Source organism: Crocodylus siamensis, chromosome 1 (assembly GCF_052110815.1).
Source record: "Crocodylus siamensis isolate JL-2025a chromosome 1, ASM5211081v1, whole genome shotgun sequence".
In the NCBI taxonomy this organism is placed as follows: domain Eukaryota; kingdom Metazoa; phylum Chordata; order Crocodylia; family Crocodylidae; genus Crocodylus; species Crocodylus siamensis.
The window spans coordinates 46,574,356-46,592,780 of NC_143395.1; the positions used below are offsets into that span (position 1 = coordinate 46,574,356).

Here is an 18,425-nt window from a genome sequence, read left to right on the forward strand (position 1 = left end):
AGTGCCAGACTGGGCAGAAAAAAGGAAGTAGTTCAGCAGGGAGCAGAAACAGAGCAACAGCTCTGGCAGGAAGCAGAAAAAATAGCATCAGTTTGGGCAAGGGAAGGGGATTGGAGTGGCACTCTGGGAAGGTATGGAGCTAATAACCTACTAAAAAAGTTGGCCCCCACTGGTAATAAAATATACTATTAGTGTGCTAAAAATACAGTCACATAATTGGTTTATCTCATGACCTTGGTGTATGAAACTGATTAAGAATTGATGTTAATGATTTCACAGAAAGGGAGTAAATAAAAAAAAAAGAAAACCCTACTTTCATTTACTTTAATATATGTCTGTATAGACATATAATATGGGGGACTGTAACTTTATTGGCTGTTTAATAATCATAAAATATATTTAAATGGTTACTTACCTGACAGAGTGATTATCTAATCTTATAAAATATCTTGATTACAGTCTAGTTCTTTTAGAAAACCTGAACTCACAGAGAGCCAAAGAAAATATTTTAAAAAGCCTAGATGGTGGATTTTTTTCAACATGCATGATGCTGAACAATTGGCCTTTATCCTCCATATCATATTCTACTGATCTTGCAACTCTGAAATTTGGGTGCCCTGGAACTGAGTTCCTTAGATATCCATGGGTGCTTAGTTACTCCTTATCCATCACATTAGGGCCATTAATTTAGATATACAAATATGGAGTTAGGTGCCTACATTTAAGCTGCCACGCTTGCTTATATAACCTTCAACTGTGCTTTCTACCAGTTTGAGCCTTTATATAGTATATACTGTGGGGATTTATAGTGGTTCAGTAAATTATGTGATATATTTTTTAGTTGTCAAGTGGAGAGTATGCTTTAGTAGTCTAAGCAACAAGTTTAAAACCGATGCTATATTCTCAGGAATCACCTTGACCCGTCATCCAAGGTAACTACAATGAGATTTGATATAGCTACAATGAGATTTGGGAAACTCTTTGAGAAGATCCTCAAGGAGCACATCTGTGATGGACCAGCTTCAGGGATGATGCTCAAGGGCAACCAGCACGGTTTCATTAGGGGCAGGTCATGTCAGACCAACCTGATTGCCTTTTATGATCAAGTCACAAAGGCAATGGATGCAGGTGTTGCCGTGGATGTAGTCTTTCTAGACTTCAGCAAGGCCTTTGACACCGTCTCCCACCCCATCCTCATTAAAAAACTAGGCGACTGTGGCATTGATGCCTACACAGTCAGATGGATTGCAGATTGGCTCAAGGGTCGTACTCAGAGGGTGGTGGTGGACGGGTCATATTCGACCTGGGGGGAAGCGGGCAGCGGAGTCCCCCAGGGCTCGGTCCTGGGGCCTGCGCTGTTCAATTTCTTCATCAGTGATTTGGATGATGGAGTGAAATGCAACCTGTTTAAATTCGCTGATGATACCAAAATTTGGGGTGAGGTGAGCACGCTAGTAGGGAGGGAAAGACTACAACAAGACCTGGATAGGTTACAGGAGTGGGCTGACATAAACAGGATGTGTTTCAATACTGACAAGTGCAGGGTGCTGCACTTAGGCAGTATAAACCAGCAGCACACTTATAGAATGGGAAACTCCCTTCTTGAGAGCACGGAGGCAGAAAGGGATCTTGGACTAATTACTGACTCCAAGATGAATATGGGCCGACAATGCGAGGTCTCGGTTGGCAGGGCTAACCGCACCTTGTCGTGCATCCACTGGTGCATCTCAAGTAGAGCCAGGGAGGTGATCCTCCCCCTCTATGCAATGCTGGTCAGGCCACAGATGCAGTACTGCGTCCAGTTCTGTGCGCCCCACTTCAGGAGGGATGTGGACAACATTGAAAGGGTCCAGCGGAGGGCCACACTTATGATCCGGGGACTACAGGGCAGACCCTACATTGAAAGACTGCGGGACCTAAACCTGTTCAGCCTTCACAAGAGAAGGCTGAGGGGGGACCTGGTGACTGTCTATAAATTCACTAGGGGGGACCAGAAGGGTTTAGGGGAGACACTGTTTCCCCTAGCACCCCCTGGCATGACAAGGAACAATGGACACAAGTTATTAGAGAGTAGATTTAGATTAGACATCCCCAAGAACTACTTCATGGTTAGGGTGGCTAGGAGCTGGAACCAACTTCCAGGGAAGTGGTGCTGGCTCCTACCCTGGGGATCTTTAAGAAGAGGCTTGATGCCTACCTGGCTGGACTCATTTGAGTCCAGTCTTTTTCTCCTGCCCAGGCGGGGGGTCGGGCTTGAAGATCTACAAGGTCCCTTCCGACCCTACTTCTATGATTCTGTAGTGTTCCACAGGTATGAAGGACATATCAGCGTTAGTTAATTCCCCAACTACCTGTGAATTTACATTGCCATCCTCAGTTGATAGACAAAGAAGCTAAAGAAGCCAGGTTATTTGATTTGCCCACTGCCAAAATAAAAGATATCCAATCAGTATATTACATGTGTGCTCATTCCTCACGGCCCCTGCACTACTTCAGAATCATCATTGCAGTCAGACAACACTTTAAAAACAGAGGTCCTGTCTGCTAGTAGGTAGAAGTGAAAGAGCAACATTTTGGACAGTGTGGCAGGGCACTGCGGGTGCCTGCCACTTTAAGGGCCTGGAGCCGGCAGCTGACAGGTGCCTGATGTGGGCAGACATTTTGAATCTGGGGCTGCCCATGTAAACAGGGCAGTTTTGCTGCCTGGAGGCCGGGCAACAACATTGCCTGGTTGCTAGGATCATTTGGAGGTAAGGGAGGAGTTGTAGGGGATGGTCAGGAGGCTCCTGGTCCTGGGTACAACCTAAAACTGCACCCTGCTGGGAGTGGGTGGCCTGGTGGGGCTCCCAGGAAATGCCAGGCCAGTTACCACACCAGTGAAAGGCGGGTTGGGGTGCCTTAACCCCAGCTACCACAATCAGGTGGGTTACCCCTTTTTGTAGATCCCAGAGGAAGAGAGTGGGGCCATGGGCTCACACCTGTCTAGACATCCCCTGACTGGTCCAAGCTGGGGCCAGGACTGGAAGGGTCAAAGGGCCAGGGGCACACCGCAAGGAACGCCCAAGAGCTGAGGGCCTGGGGTTCCAACTGGCCCAGAGGTGGGCCAGGGCTAGTAGCCGAAGGTCCCAGGGGGACCACACCCGGAAGGGGAAGCACTTCAGGGAGCTATGCTGCCCAGGATGAAGGTGGAATAGGCAGCCTGAGGAGAAGAATCCAGGCGGGGTTCAATTTGTAGGATTCTGGAGCCCAGCCTGGGGGCCGGTGATTGTAAGAACATCTGAATGCCATCTGTGAGGCTTGGGCTGCAGTGTAGGGGAAGAATGGAGCTGCAGATAGTGCCCCCTGGCATTGGGGCAACAAATGGGCAGCCTCCCACTTATTAAGATCAATTAACAACAAGGTGTGCTGAGTGAGAAGGTGGGCAATTAGCCCAGAAACAGGTGGGCGGGCCACTGGGAAATCAACCCTGAGAAGGCCCCCTGTTACAGACACTCTCACTTTGTAGGTTCATTTTGCTCATCCAAATCTTGCTCCAGCATTTTTTATTCCCTGAGTTCAACTGTTTGCACCGAACTGAACAGCAAGACTTCTAAATACCAGCTCAAATGCTACAAGGTGTTGCTACATGGCACAAATTCCCTGTCCACATAATGACTTGGCAGACAGAGAGGCTGTGCCTGAGCCTGGATGGTAATATACCATGGAATAGCCCCATGGCATTTTTCTTAGGCCAGTAACACATTCCTGTGTCCTTGATTTTAAATTTGTTCTCTCTATACTGTTGTGCAATATGTACTGTATGCTGGTTGTCTGCACCCAGGAAGCACTGGCATTTCATTCAAATCATGTGTCATTAACTGTAAGATGCTTCAGCTCAAAAGGTATCACGTACTGTAAATAAAAATACAACACTTACACCATTTTACTGATATGTTAGATTAATCAGGACTGATATATATTAAAAAGGAATTGTAATTGTTAAAATTGGTAAGAGTGACAATAGCAAGATTTATAGCTGTAATCATCTTGTTGGAAGTGGTGATGTCCTCTTGCAAATCTCTCAAATGCGCACGGAACTGCTCTTGAACTGAGTCCTCAATACATATCATACTGGTTTTGAGAAGGTACTTGAAGAATTAACCAGGAAGCCCTTCTAAGTCTACTGTCTTTTACATATACAGGCAAAATGTTGGGTAAGTATGGACAGACAGCATGTTAGAGGTAACAGGTAGCAGTTAGATGCTGGTATAAAGCCAGGACTTCATATGCTAACTCAGGGCTGTCCAACTGGGATACTGGAAGCCACACATTGCCTGCACGAGGTTAAGTTATGGCCTCTGGGCTCCTGGATGGCCCCGGTTCCCCTCAGTGCTCTGGCTGAAATAGCAACTGGATTCTCCAAGCTTCCCGTCCCTCTTCTGGCTGCTACTTCTTGCCTCTGTCCCAGAGGGCAGGGCAGTGCAGTGTATGGCATGGCATGGGGAGCCACTTAACAAGTTTTGGTGACCTGTTAAGAGTCACATACACAAACATGAACACACTACCCTTAGCTGGGCCAACCTGCCTGCCTCCCTTCCACCCCTGGCCCCAGACAGAGCCTGGAGCCAGCACCTGCCAACCGCATCCACAGCTGGGATGGCAGGGGTTATAGCCGGCTACTGGCCTCTACACTGTCCCATCCCACCATCAGGGGTCCTGGCGTGCATATACATATACACACCTCCCCTCCCCCACCCCATGGCTCCAAGGAGCCCCAATGGCAGCGTGGAATTAAATGGTACAGGGGCCCACAGCCAGGCTTCATCCCCCATGGGGGATGCTGTGTGGAAGGAGCCCTGCATGGCAGCCAGAGCCACCAGGACCTGAGCACGGCTAGCCCAGGTCTGCCGTGTCGTGCTGCTTCTGCCCAGTATCCCCAGTGGTGTCTGTGCTCACAGGCCATGGGTGTCACCCGCCACCAGGGGCTGGGGCCTAAGTGCACCTTGCCACAGGGCCTGCAGAGCTGGACTGCATCTCCCAGGTGCCACTGGGGATGCTGGGCAGAAGCAGCCCTGCCCACCCAGCACCATGCCCTGGGGGAGCCACGCTCAGGCCCCAGCCTCTGCTAGTGCTGCATGATACTAGGCAGGCAGGTGGGGCTGCTTCCACTTAGTGTCCCCTGCAGCACTTGGGAGATGGAGTCCTTGGGTGGGCCAGACTTATTTCCCAGGTTGTCGTGCAGTGTTGGCATGCAGGCAAGGCTGCTTCCACCAAGCATCTCCCACAGCACCAGGAGAGGCTGAAGCCAGAGCCACCGCCTGCACCACCTGCCAGCAGAGGCTGGGGCCCAAGAGTGGCTTGCCCAGGGCCTGCTGTGCAATGCCACCGCCAGCACAACTTGCCTGCAGGCCAGATAAAATCAACTAGTGGGCCAGCAGGCTGTATTTTGCCCACCTCTTCCCTGCTGCCACACATGGGGGCAAGGATCAGGGCTGCATATGGAGGGAAGGGTGGACTGGGGGCATGCAGTGCAGCTTTAGGGTCGTTTACACGGGCATCTGGTGCAGCAGTTGCAGGGAGGTGCCCACATTGGTGCATGGTTCAGCTTGGACCTGGATGAAGCATCCATGTGACATGCAGCATAGTGGTCCATGCCTTGCCTTGTGAGGTCCACAGAGATTGAGAGCCCCACTGGTGCAGCCTCTGTGGTTTATGACCCCTGGGGCTTTAAGAAGTTGGACAGCCCTGTACTGACCATCAATACTTTGCTCCTAGGCTCTTATAACTGAAGGAAATATTCTCTATTAATAACGCTTTAAAATAGAGTAGCTTAGCAAAATAGAAGATAGCTTCTATTGCTGTGTATAAACAGACTTTGCTGACCTTGAATATTTTTACAATACACTCATCAAAATGGCATCTGAGTGCATAGAGGGCTCTGACAGACGGAGATGGGCACTGTATTTAAATGCTACATGCATTAAGTAAGTCACAAGGCTTGACAGATTTAGAGGATTGTTAGTTTTTACTAGCCAAATTTTGAAGCAGATTAGTTGTATATAACATGGTTAGTGATTTTTCAGACTTGTTTGCATCTTTCCAGAAAGGATTCTAAACCAGGTGCTTTAGGGCAAATTGTATTTGTCAAGCAAGTGAATAGTTTATATCTTGTGCCTGACTTACTTGTGTTTGAACTTTTGAAGGGTACAATAAAATTGGGTAACCTTCCAATAATAAAGTTTCAGAAGTAGAATTTGAAAATTAACTTGCAGCATTGCTCTAGCACATGTGTGGGCAATTATTTCAGCTGGAAGGCTGCTTAATGAGTTTTGGTGAGCAGTCAAAGGCTGCAGGGGTAGTTCCACCCCTTGAAAGGTGCCTCAGCCCCTAGTCACCAGCTTGGGACCTGAAGTCCTGCCTCCCCCTAACCTCTAATCCTTGCCACCAGAAGTTCCTCCCCTTGCCCCCCAGAAGTACTTTTTTGTGTGGGGGGGGGGGCAGAGGGGGTTGTCATCTTGAAATCAGAAAAAAACAAAAACAAATTGTACTAAATGCCAAACACCTACTATAGACATTGTTTAATTTTATTACAAAAAATATTTTGTCATGATCTGTGGTTGCATAGTGTATGTGGAGATGATTGCTGTAAAAGCTAAAAAATAAAGTTTTATTTGTATATTGTATTGGGGTTTGGTGTGTGTGTGTATGGTGGGCTATAGGAGTATGTGGGGGGTTGTGAGGCGGTGTGCTTGTGTGTGGGGGAGACAATGGGATATGTTGAGGGGGTGTATATGTGAGGGGGCTGTGTTGGCAGGGTGGCTTTGTGGGGTGAGTGAGAGTGGGGGGGATGTGGGAACCCCCCACACATTCCCCCCCATGGTGCACAGCCCCTACCGCCAACAGCAGCAGCAGGAGGCTGGTGCTCGGGGCCTGGAGAGGTGCTGTCTCCCAGAGGTGCATGGTTTCAGCCAACGCTGTATGTGGTGGCAAGGAGTATAGCCCAGCTGGAGCTTCATGCTGCACATATGCAGCTCCCAGCACTCATGCATCACTGGGGGGAAGCCCTGCAGATTGGAACCAGCTGCCTGCACCACTCCTTGCCATGCAGGTGCTAAGACTCCACTGGAAGTAGAAGGGAGCCCTGCCCCTTGCTTCCCGACTAAGTCCTGGGTGGGTTGGCCAAGCTGCACTCCTTGCTACCATGTGCAGTACTGGCTGGCGCTGCATGCCACCGGGCGGCAGTGCCTGTATGGAACCCAAGCACCAGCCCATTACTGCTGCTGCTGGAAGTGGGATCTGTGCACCATGTGGGGGGGTCCCCAAATCCCCAACCCTTGCTCACACCTGCACTCTGCCCAGCCAAGCACCGCACTCCCACGTCCCCCGTGGTTGCACACTCCATGCTGCTGCCAGCCCCGCGCTTCTGCCCAGCTGCAACTCCCCCGCTCCCGCTGCTTCTCTACCTGGTACCCAGAGCAAGCAGGATGCCAAGGAAGCTGAGCAGGTCCCCCAGCTGCTGCAAACGCTGTGTGTTGGCTAAGGCAGCACTTTCTGCCCATGAGGGTGGGGGCAAGGTGTGCAGGCTGGGCAGAAAACTGGTCCAATTAGTTGATTGCCTCCCACGAGCTGGATGAAATTGCCTAATGAGCTGGATCTAGCCCACGAGCTGTATTTTGCCCATGCCTGCTCTACCTGTTGGTTTACGCCTAGTGCCACAAGGTATTCATGATGGCTTTGTTGGTTTGTGACTGAAATATTACAAGTTGAACAAAGATATATAACCTTTATATGCCATCTAAGAGCTCTTAGATATCCATAAAAGATATTTAGAATGTAGAACTAAGATAACATATCACATCCCTTTCTTGGTACTCTTGCTAGCTTTGTGGGGTCATTTCACAGAAAATCTAATCATGACAGTACATCACTAAGCTCATTTTTCTAATCTTTAGAAACATGAACAAGAATTGAAATAGTTAAAATAATAATTTAAAACAAATTATAACCTTAGAATTGATAAATAGTTCTGCTTTAGTAACGAGCCTATTCTTCCTCTGTCGTTATTTAGACTGACAAAAATAGGTAAATGGTTTGATGCAAGAAATAGAGCATTTCAAAGAAAATACTTCAGCCTTATCATTTAAATTTTTCCTATGAAGGGCTTTGAAATATTAGGTGTGAATGATACTTTATGGTGTTTTTACATTGCTAGAACTCAAAGCATGTGGGAAACTGTTGTGAAAAATAATAATCACATCACAAATTTCACAGATTCCTCAAAATTTTCACATTCAGGACCAGTTATTGGTCAAATCCTTATTACTAATAATAGTGCTGCAGATTTCAAATGCCAATGAGACTTTGAAATCAATTAGATTACCTGATGAGGCTAGAAAATGTTGCCTTATTATGAATGACACTTTATACAGAAGTATCTCAAAATGTTTCATGGTGAGTCATACCAAAATGGCCATCCACTATAATGTAATGATGATGCAGTTAATAGAAACTAATAAGAAAGAATGATACTGCAGAATTCCCTTCCAAGTTGCATTGAAAATTTACCCCACTTTGTACCAACTGCTTCTGGAAAACAAAAGGCATAATTTTAATGTATTTACAGAGCCTTTCTACAGTAATTTCCCATAGATATTTCCCTAATTTTCCAGCTGAATTTGTAAAATAGTATCCTGTATTTCTCAGAAGTCTGTGCTATGCAAAGCTATGGTATCCTGCTTCTAGAAAAGTCATAGTTTCCCATAAAATAACTAAGCTGTCAAACTCACTCTATAAATCTCTTCTGCAATAATCACATTTCAACATCCCTTGTGCAGGGTCTAATCCTGTTCCTACTGAGATTTCTGGTAAATCTCACAGTGCCTGCAATGGGACTAGGACTAGGACTAGACCTTACAACTAGAGGTACAGAATCACAAAGGCATTATTTTGAATTACAAATTTGCTATTAGAACATTTGTAATTCTCTTTGGTTTTCAGTTTAGTCCAAGGTAATTTGCACTGATATCTTTCAGTAATCTGACTTACTCAGTTTAGAGTGCCATAAACAAAGCAATAAAAATCAATGACTGTCACTAGGAACAGCCTGAAGTGAAATGTTCTGCTTCATAGCTGCTTGGTAGAGGAACATTCCAAAGAGAACTGGGATCTTTAGCAGTGGGCACGTCTACATGTTCAGTAATGTGTCTTAGATACTGCTCATTTAATTTAGTACTTGCTTAATACAGTACTAATTAAATGAGCAGTGGCTAGAGTTACTGTGCAGTAGCACTGGAACATGGTTATTTTGTGATGCTTACTTCACTTTAGCCTAATAACACTGTGCAGTAGGCTAACAGTTTTAACCACCACACAACTCGTAGGGGGCGTGCAGGGGTGCACATGCGAGTGGGTGCACATGCACAGAGCGAGTGCTCTCGGCTTAGGCAGCGGGTAGCAGGGGCAGGCAGAACACTGGTGCCCCCCCCCGAGAAGTACCGCCGGCATTTCCAGGCTCAGCATCTGTGGCGGGACCCCCGTCCAGTGCTGACACCGCTACAGCCACCTGTGGACAGTTTCTGCTCAGCCTGCCCTTGCCACCAGCATGGCCACCTGTGGGCCTTCCCCGCTTGCTGCCAACACGCCCCACCGCTGCCTGAAGGTGGTCACTTTATCCCCCCAGCCTCAGGAGGCACATGTTGCCTATGATGCTACTGCACAGTGTTATTAGGCTAATGTGCAGTAAGCATCTTGTGTAGACACTCTTGGTTGCATATGTATGGTAGTATCAACATTTGTTAATTACAGCATACATGCACGTAATAACAATTATGTCGTAATACTATGCTGGTACTATATGATTGTGTAGCGTGGGCCTGATCTTGTTCCTACTAGGAGTAATGACAAAGCTCCCACTGACTTCATTGAAAATGGAATTAGACCTATTGAATGGCTAATATCTCATGTTGTGAATTTGTAATGTTTTACAGGAGGAAGGAGACAATCTCATAATGCTATCTGCCAGCTTTGAAGCTGTCAGTTATAGGTAGGGCAGTCTTTAAAGTGACTTTGCTGTTTGTTGGTCGTATTCTGGCTTTCTGGTCGCTTGATAACAAACAATTCTTTGTGCAAAACTGCAGCATGTGAAATTTTAACAGGTTGGTAAAACTTAAGCATCCAGTTAATATACATTTGCTCTACACAGTATTTAAGTGAAATGGCCACTTCCATTTTTTCCTTCTTCAGGCTGTGGTTTTAGAGAAGTAGGGAGAGATATGTATTTGTGAACAGAGATGAACAGTAAGTTTGAGGTACAGTACTTCTGAAATAAGTAGTTTGTCTTTTCAGATAGATACTATGGTACTTGTAAACTTATAAAATAAAATATACATTTGGTTTTTTAATAAACCATACATAACCCACCCTCTTTAGTTAATAGGTGCACCCTGGGTAATGTCTGTGAACAATTACATCTTTTCTCATTAAACCACCTAAACATTCAATGTCAAACACCTGACTTCAAGCTTCCCAGGGAGGAAAGCAAAGAATGTTGAACAGGAGACCAGGTACACTCCACACTTAAATCCAGACTTTGAGAGCCCAGTGAGGAAATTCCGACAGAAATATGAACTTGAACCAGCTACTACAGCATCCTAAGTGGGGAGCAAGTTTCGATCAATTAGATTAAGCCCATTGGTATATGTAAATTCAGTGTCAGACTATGAAGTCCCGTAACAGTGGAGCTATACGGCAAGCCCAAGAGGTTCTCATAATAAAGCTTCTCTGTTCCAGATACAAGTTCATAGGTAAAACTGATTAGGGATTTTTTGATGTGCCGATTTTTTTTTAATCAGAAAATTCCAGTGTATCAGAATTAAAACTTCTTTTCTTCCATGCAAAGGGAGGCCTTGGCAAATTTCCCCTTTCAAAACCTTTTTGGAAAATAGTTAAAAGTCACAAAAAAATCCTTTTTTTGCTATTTCAGAGTTAAAAAGGTAGATTTTTCATTGGTTCTAAAGGGATTTTCTTTTTAATTAAAGTGAATTTTTTTAAAAACCATTAAAAAGGACAAAATGGAAGGGAAATGTTTCGGAATTACCAAACAAAACATTCTGATTGATCCAACTGAAAGTTTTAGGTACTTAGTTCATTAACATTTTCCATATTTCAGCTTTGTGTCTCCGAGTTTGTCTTGTAAAACTATTTCCTATCCAGCTCTCCCCTACTCTACTTCCTCCAAGAACACAAAATTAAATCTGGCCCTAATACATACCACATCTTCGTACCAAGATATTACTACTCCAGGTCTCCAGTCCCATGAGTGAAGATGATGAATTAGTACATGATTCTGTACTAGATAACACCAGCTGCCTTGAGATGGTATTGTCTAACTTACATATGTAGAGAAATGGGAAGGCTTCAAGGGAGTGCTGCTTGCCAACCCCTTTCCATATGATGACATTTCTTCCAAAGGGAACCCTAGCTTCCATCATTATAAAGCATGGCTGCATCTCCCCATATGCTTAAATAACACAATTACTATTTCAATCTATTTTTAAAGCTTCTAGGTGGATATCTACACTTTTATTTTCTAAACATAGTTATGTTTTGGGTTGCTTTTATTAATGGAGATCCTGACAGGGCATTTGTACAGCTCATTCACTATAGCTGCTAATGAATACAAAAGGAAAAACAAAGCCAGCTACTGACAAACAATATTAACTACTTTAATGTAAATTATTATTAGTTCTTGTCATCGTATATATGACACAGCATTAAACAACTCTTTTACTTGCGCAGGCATCTGAGCAGTATTTTGTCTTCTATGTGTTTATGGCAGGCAGCATTTCTTAGATAGGGTATGACTATCCAGCAGCCCTCATTCAAGCAAGACTCTCATTGATTTCTGAGATAATTTTGTGTGCAGGACCAGTCCTTACTGTCTCTCCTACAGGTAGAGGATCTTGGGGTTTTCATTTCGTTCATCACAGATGTTTAGTTTTACCTTTCTGACTTCTTTCAGCACTTGTTGGCAAGGATGTTAACAGGCAGGCAAGTATTATCCTTGGGGGACAGTCACAATAAATTGCAAGAAAAGTCACAGTCTGATCAGTGGTGGGGGATGCCAAGTCCATGAAACCATAGTGGAAAAATACTTAAACAGATCATGTTACTTCATGTGGCTTACTTTAATTTGCAAGTACACTGTTCTCAGCCATATCCTACATATATTTAAAAGACCTGTTGTCGCCCCTGTAGATTCACTGCAGCAGCAAATAGAAGCGGGTACTGTGGGTCCTCTTATGTTCCTTCTAGAAAAGCAGCAGGAGCACAGCACTGCAGTTGCATCAATAAAGCAATTAAGATAGCTTCCTGACTTCTTTCTCCAAACCAAGAAGAAGGTGGAAACAGTTACTGTTGTGTGACTAACTATTCGTGCCTGACTTCTCACAGTAGCCCTGGTAGTTTATACTTTAACTTGGCAGCTTTTTAAGGCTGTCACTGAAATTATTTCAGCTGTTTACTATCACATCGCACGCGCAAAAATCCTGAAAGCTCATAACTCATATATTTTTTAAAATATAAATAGAATCTATGATTCCTGTGATAGTCATGATAAACAGCTCTAATTATCCCTGATTGGCAGAGTGGGTTTAATCAAAGCATGCATGATTATTTGTCTGACCGCAATGCCCACGAGCCCAAATAATGTCCCGAAACCACACTGTGCAAGGCACTATATGAAACATGGTCCCTGCACCAAACAGTTTACAGCTGAAGTCTAAAACAAGACATACATAGTAAAGGACAAAGAAATGATAAGTCAGTTCAATAGGCTGTAGTTGTAGCATATCATCAACTTGAATCTTTTTCAAGTTTTTTCCAAGCATCAAAGCAAAAGAGAGTTTTAAGGAGGCATTTGAAGAAAGAAAGAGGTAGCCATGGACATTTGCAGGAAGCTCAAGCTAACTATGAGCAGAAGCATGAGAGAAAGCATGAAAGTATTTGAAAATCTATGAAGTGGGTGATGGAAGCAAGGGATGAAGTGGGTGCCACAGGCTAATTAATTGGAGGTGTGAACTGGTATCTTAGTACAGAATGAGAAATGGTAGACAGGAAGGGATAGACTGTGAAGGACTCTGAATATGAAGAACAGTAGCTCAAGTTTTATCGTGGGCTTTTTTCAAGCCTCTCATCTTGTATATTTGTTTTGACCTCACATATTATTCTATTAACCTGACACCAGACAAATCTTAAGCCCTATCTGTTCCAATTGAAGTCAGTAATAAAGCTTCAGCGGGAACAGGAGCAGGCCTTTAGTCTCAGCCACCTCTACTCAAATTGAGTAATGTTTTTCTTGTAAAGATCCACTCAGGACGAGTAATGATGGTAGAACTGGGCTTTTCATGCCAGGTGCAGATATTGGAGCACCCTCCTCTACAGACTTTACATAGGACTTTTTTGGTTGGCTGGTTTTTGGTTTTCTGATTTATACTGTTTTCCAGATCTTCCTCTGCAGCTTTCTAATCGTTATTTTGTTGTCAAATAAAATGTAAACTCCTGAAATTGTACATCCCTGAAAAATAAGAAAACAGACCTTCAGTCCAGCCTTGTGATGCATCTCATCTTTACTCAGTGTTCCATAAAGGGTATTCATGATCATTCTCTCTGCCTTTTTAATGGCATTTTTTTCCCCAGGCTACAGCTTCATGTCAGTTAATCTGTCAAAAAGGTCTATTTGCAGATTAACAGGTGAAATTCATCCAGAGGGCCAGCTCTTTTGGGGTTCATGTATGGTGCATAAGTCTTGAGCTGGGCTTCTGCATAGGAAAGAATTTGCCTTTTATAGTGCTGCAGCTAGACTGTCTCAATTTGTCATAAGAGCCCCAAGTAATTGTTCTCCTTAGCCAAGTCCTAGTTACCTATATGACAGCCCATGCATGTACAAGCTTCAGACTGAATGAGGCCAAGCAGATCACTTAACTGTCGCATTTGAGTCTTGATGCACACACTGGTTTGCAACTCTGTAAAATTAAGTTAACTCTCTAAACAGATAGATCCCTGTAGTTATCTAAGAAGAATAAGATTTGGTAGCCTCACTGATTTTAAAACTTCTATTGTTAAGTCTAAAGTTTAATACTGACTTACAGTTATAGTGATTTGTTTAATGATCATCTGTCAGTCACATTTTGCACTTTTATTTAAAGCATGTTGCATTAATTTATAATTAAAAAAAAATAAAAAATGTACTGCATTTAGCATTTTGTTCCCCTTTCTCAGTCTGGATTTTTTGTGCTTCCAAAGGGAATAAAATAGTAATTTACGTCAAAGATGTAATGTTTAGTCTGAGAAATGAGGAATCCAACTATGTAGGTCTTTGTTTTCCTCCCAGGTATTGTACTTTATAAAAACAGCCCTATCTTCTAACAGCTCTCAGACTGTCATTTCTTATGTATGTCAACTTTTCCCTGCCAGAATGTATCATACTTTGTCCAGGTCATTTATTCGGGGCATTTTTACATGGTTGTAATTGTACTGTACATCTTGTAGCCCAGGGGATGATTAATACAGTCATTTAAGTCATATGTCTCTCTTAATAGCATGCACAATAGGCATGCCTCAATTTGCAGGGAAGGAACCTTTCAGCCTTTGGCATGGGACTTCACCTCTACTTTCAGGATGCTTCAGAGAGAGGCAGACATCTGGCATGGATAGGGTGAGGAAGCAGCAGATAGATTAAAAAATGAAATGGCAGTGTAGAGGAAGATACCCTTTATGTGGAGTCCCCTGTTTGGCTTGGAAGTTTGGAGACCCTCTCTTCTATTTCTATGGGCATACAGAAGTAGATCAAATACTTCTTCTCTTCCCTTTGAGGGAAGATTTAGGATGAGATTCAGTCTTTATTCCTGCTACCCAGGGCAGTGACACCATCATATCCTGAGATTGAATGGCAAGCGAACTGTTGTTTTTTTTTAATCTGACTGTAAAGAACCATGTACAGCCGTGGTATTGTGTAGTAACAACTGTTTTTTCTATGAAATTTTGCAGGTTGTCTGGGTGACAAGACAATCCTTTAAAAATGAAAAAATTCACACTCTTTGATTTTGTAAATGATAATTCACTGCAAATTGGAGAGACCTCATGGATACAGGATCTTCCTAAGGATGACAGTGAACTAGAAAGGCTTCTGAAACTAAATGAACATGTGCTAGTAAACTGGCCTGTGGGAGAAAGAAAGACAGAGAATCATCTTGTTAAAGTTATATACATGAGTGGTGAGTGCAGTTACAAAGCATCCAGTTTATAAGAGATTTATTTCAATTGTGAGATCTCACTTGCTAAATTTTGCTAACTCCAAAGTAGCATCATCTGCTTGGGCATTTTTTTCCTCCACTTCAGATGACCCTCAAGAGCTGGTTGAAATGATGCAAAAGATATTGCAGGCAGATGAAATCACAAAAATACAAGTGCTTGGAAAAGGCAAGAGAAAGAGGATTGAGATGATATTCTCAGAGAGTGAAGACAGTGACCTGGATAAAGAGCAGGTGCGTTATCAGTTTCTTTTTTGATACTGCTGTGCCTGTATTATAACAGACCGTGTGTGTGTGTGTGTGTGTGTGTGTGTGTGTGTGTGTGTGTGTGTGTGTGTGTGTGTGTTGGCCATTGGGATCAAAGCAATCTTTTTATCGTGTCCTGGCTCAGTAACTCGTCACGGTAATTGTTAACCTAGGTCCATATCTTCTCTCTATCCATATTAAAAGTTGTAGAAAAATAAAAAGGTGTGTGATATCCTGCATCTTCCCCAATGAGAAAGAGGTGCAACAACTCTGTTAGGGACAGGGATCATGGCTTTTGACACTTGTGCTGAGGCGGTAACAAATCCAGTGCATCTCCCTGTTTTGGCTGTACTGGTCATGCACAGTAGGCTCTGAGCTCATTGCCTGGTCAGCATGAGCTCCTGCCAGAGCCCTGCATGAGTAGTGAGCTCTGAGCTCACCAGCTGAGCAAGACAGTCAGGCCAATGCCCCTGCTTTCAGGCGAACACTGCTGCTGTTTGCCCTTTCTGTCCTTCCCCCTGCCCATTGAATTCAGCAACAGGGGAATGGAGGCAATGAGCATCGGTAGCAGCACTCACATCCTGGGCTCTGGAGCCATGCAAAAACAGAGGTTCTGGATAGACCCCAGGCTGAGCGCTCACTTGCAATACAGCCAAAGCAGGGGGCCATGCTGATGCCACTGCATCTCCTTTAAATTTGTCCTTGGGTTAAGGTCTGCAGTGCCAATGCTCAGAACAGAGCACTCAGAAGTTCTGTTGGTCTCAGAACTAACAAAAGGATCCAAGCATATTTTTTCTAATTTTTGTAAAGCCAAAACAAATGAATATTTGTAGTGTGCACTGAAGTCTTATTATGGAACACACTGTGTAAGTTTAAGGGTATTGTTATGCTGTTGTTTTCAGGCGAAAATTATGAAGAGTATAAAAAGAAAGAAATCATTGCAGGCCTCTGCCTCTGCCAACATCCTGAGTCAGCTTGAAACATCTTTAATTAACAAGCAGGTAAGTATCTTAATGTAAGTATTTTTAGTCAATAAGTAAAACACACCTAAAGTTCATTTTTGTTAAGAATAATTTATTTTAAAATATAAGTACATGTAATGCTCATGAAAGATCCTGTTTGAGTAGAAAAGTATATAGTGCTTGAAAGATGGAAATAAATATGTGCAGTAGGTACTGTTAGCACTTACTGTGTTTGTTTTGAGTATAAATATGATCAGTGTTCATCAACAGTTGATTATAAAAGAGAATCCCCTGTTTTAGCCAGGCTAATAATAGATGCTTTAATTTTCTGTTGTTGTTTCTTTAGGTAGCCCTATTTCTTTCTTTATTTTCAGAGAGAACCATATTCTGGAAATGCCTTTCTGTACAGTGAAAGCAGCAGTGATGATGAAGAACCCTTGTTTCAACTATCCAAAGTGGAACTGTGTGCCAAAATAAAAAGTCTAAAAAGGAGATTGACAGACACAATGAGAGAAAACTGCCGCCTAAGGCAGTCATTGGTCATGCTTCAAGGTAAAGTTTGGGAAAAGATCACTTTTTGATGAAGAAGAGAGCTTTAAATCTATAAAGGCCCTTACTTTAAGAGAATTTTAAGGGAACTGTGGATGCTTAAGCACCTGTCAAGCTCAAACTTCAAATTAGCACAAGAGTCTTAACAACACAGAGGCATGTAAAGCAGAAGTAGAAGGTAGGGCAGTGTAGATTGCCTCATTCAGAGAGTGTGAGCTTTTGCAAGTTAGTGTACTTTGTTAGATACTGTAAATAGACTTGGAGAGCTGGGGTACTAAACAGAAATAAATAAGATCATTTAAGGACAAACAGGGCACATCTACACAAGATGCATACTGCGGAGTGGACTAATTAGCTCCACAGTAAATATCTCATGTCTATACGTGCAGGGCTGTTAGGCTGGAGAAAACTAATACACTTTGCAGCAGGATACTACTTGTAAATGCAAGAGGGGAATAGGTTAAATTCTCTTAAACAGAGACCAAGACATCACAGAGTTTAAAGACAGAAAGGAATTTTAAATTGTACAAATTATTCTGTATAGAACATTTCCATGTGCTTTCCATAGGCTAAAATTACATAACTCCAGCCAACTCCAGCAGTGACTCCACTGGTCAGTTTACTGAAACTTATTTTAGACAAGTATTCTTGATAAATTAAGATTTCCCCTGCTTAGCCCTGTATCTTGAATTCTAATTATTCTTTCCTGAATCAAATAATGTCTCACATTGATAACCCTTACCTAGTTCAAGGTGACAGCTTGTAGTTTTTTTTATCCAAGCTATTATACATTTGCTTCCTATAAATGTGAACTATTAGTCATTTTAGGGCCCTTTTCTGTATTCTCTTCTAATTAGCGTTTCTCTTGGTCTAAGGAAGCCAAGACTGGAAGCAGCAGTCAAAACCCGACTTGTGATTGGCTGTTGCAGGCTGATACCCAGTTCACTGCATACTTGCTTGTCTCTCCTTACCCCTATATTTCAGTCTTTTCCCACCCACCTTTTATTAAATTATTTTTATCCAAATCTACTAGTAGCATTTTTTCATTTTTAATCTGATTTTGCTAATGCGTGTGTAGTTCTTTCATATATCTAGGTCTATTTCTGTTTTCATCTTGAGTGTTCCCATTTCCCCCTTGCCGTATATTTGCTATTAATTTAATTATTGTTCAGATGGCTTAATCTTTATCACTTAGTGTCTCATCTGATCAGGCCTTACCACTTTGCAGGTTTGTACTGTTTTTGCAGGACTTGCATAAGTCTGCAAAAAGAAAATATTAACCAAATAGGGGGACATGTTATAGGACATCTACTCTGTAGATATCCGGAGGGCTAAATGCTGTCCAGATGTAATAAGGTCACTCCACTGAAGTGAATTAAAT

General features: G+C 43.2%; 1 protein-coding gene across 7 annotated transcripts in view; it reads left to right on the forward strand.

Annotated features, from left to right (window-relative positions):
* Nucleotides 1-18,425, forward strand: part of BEND6 (BEN domain containing 6) — a 107,919-nt gene that overhangs the window by 71,844 nt on the left and 17,650 nt on the right. For 5 of the 7 annotated variants that reach the window (XM_090034369.1, XM_090034423.1, XM_090034386.1 and 2 more), the window contains 4 exons: nucleotides 15,025-15,251; nucleotides 15,340-15,521; nucleotides 16,436-16,534; nucleotides 16,870-17,047. In XM_090034369.1, coding sequence (XP_089890495.1) covers nucleotides 15,056-15,251; nucleotides 15,340-15,521; nucleotides 16,436-16,534; nucleotides 16,870-17,047 — 655 coding nt within the window. In that variant the 5' untranslated portion in view covers nucleotides 15,025-15,055. Of the gene's footprint in view, nucleotides 1-9,964; nucleotides 10,022-15,024; nucleotides 15,252-15,339; nucleotides 15,522-16,435; nucleotides 16,535-16,869; nucleotides 17,048-18,425 lie in introns of those variants that run through there. The other 2 variants (XM_090034406.1, XM_090034414.1) reach the window with 2 other exon arrangements.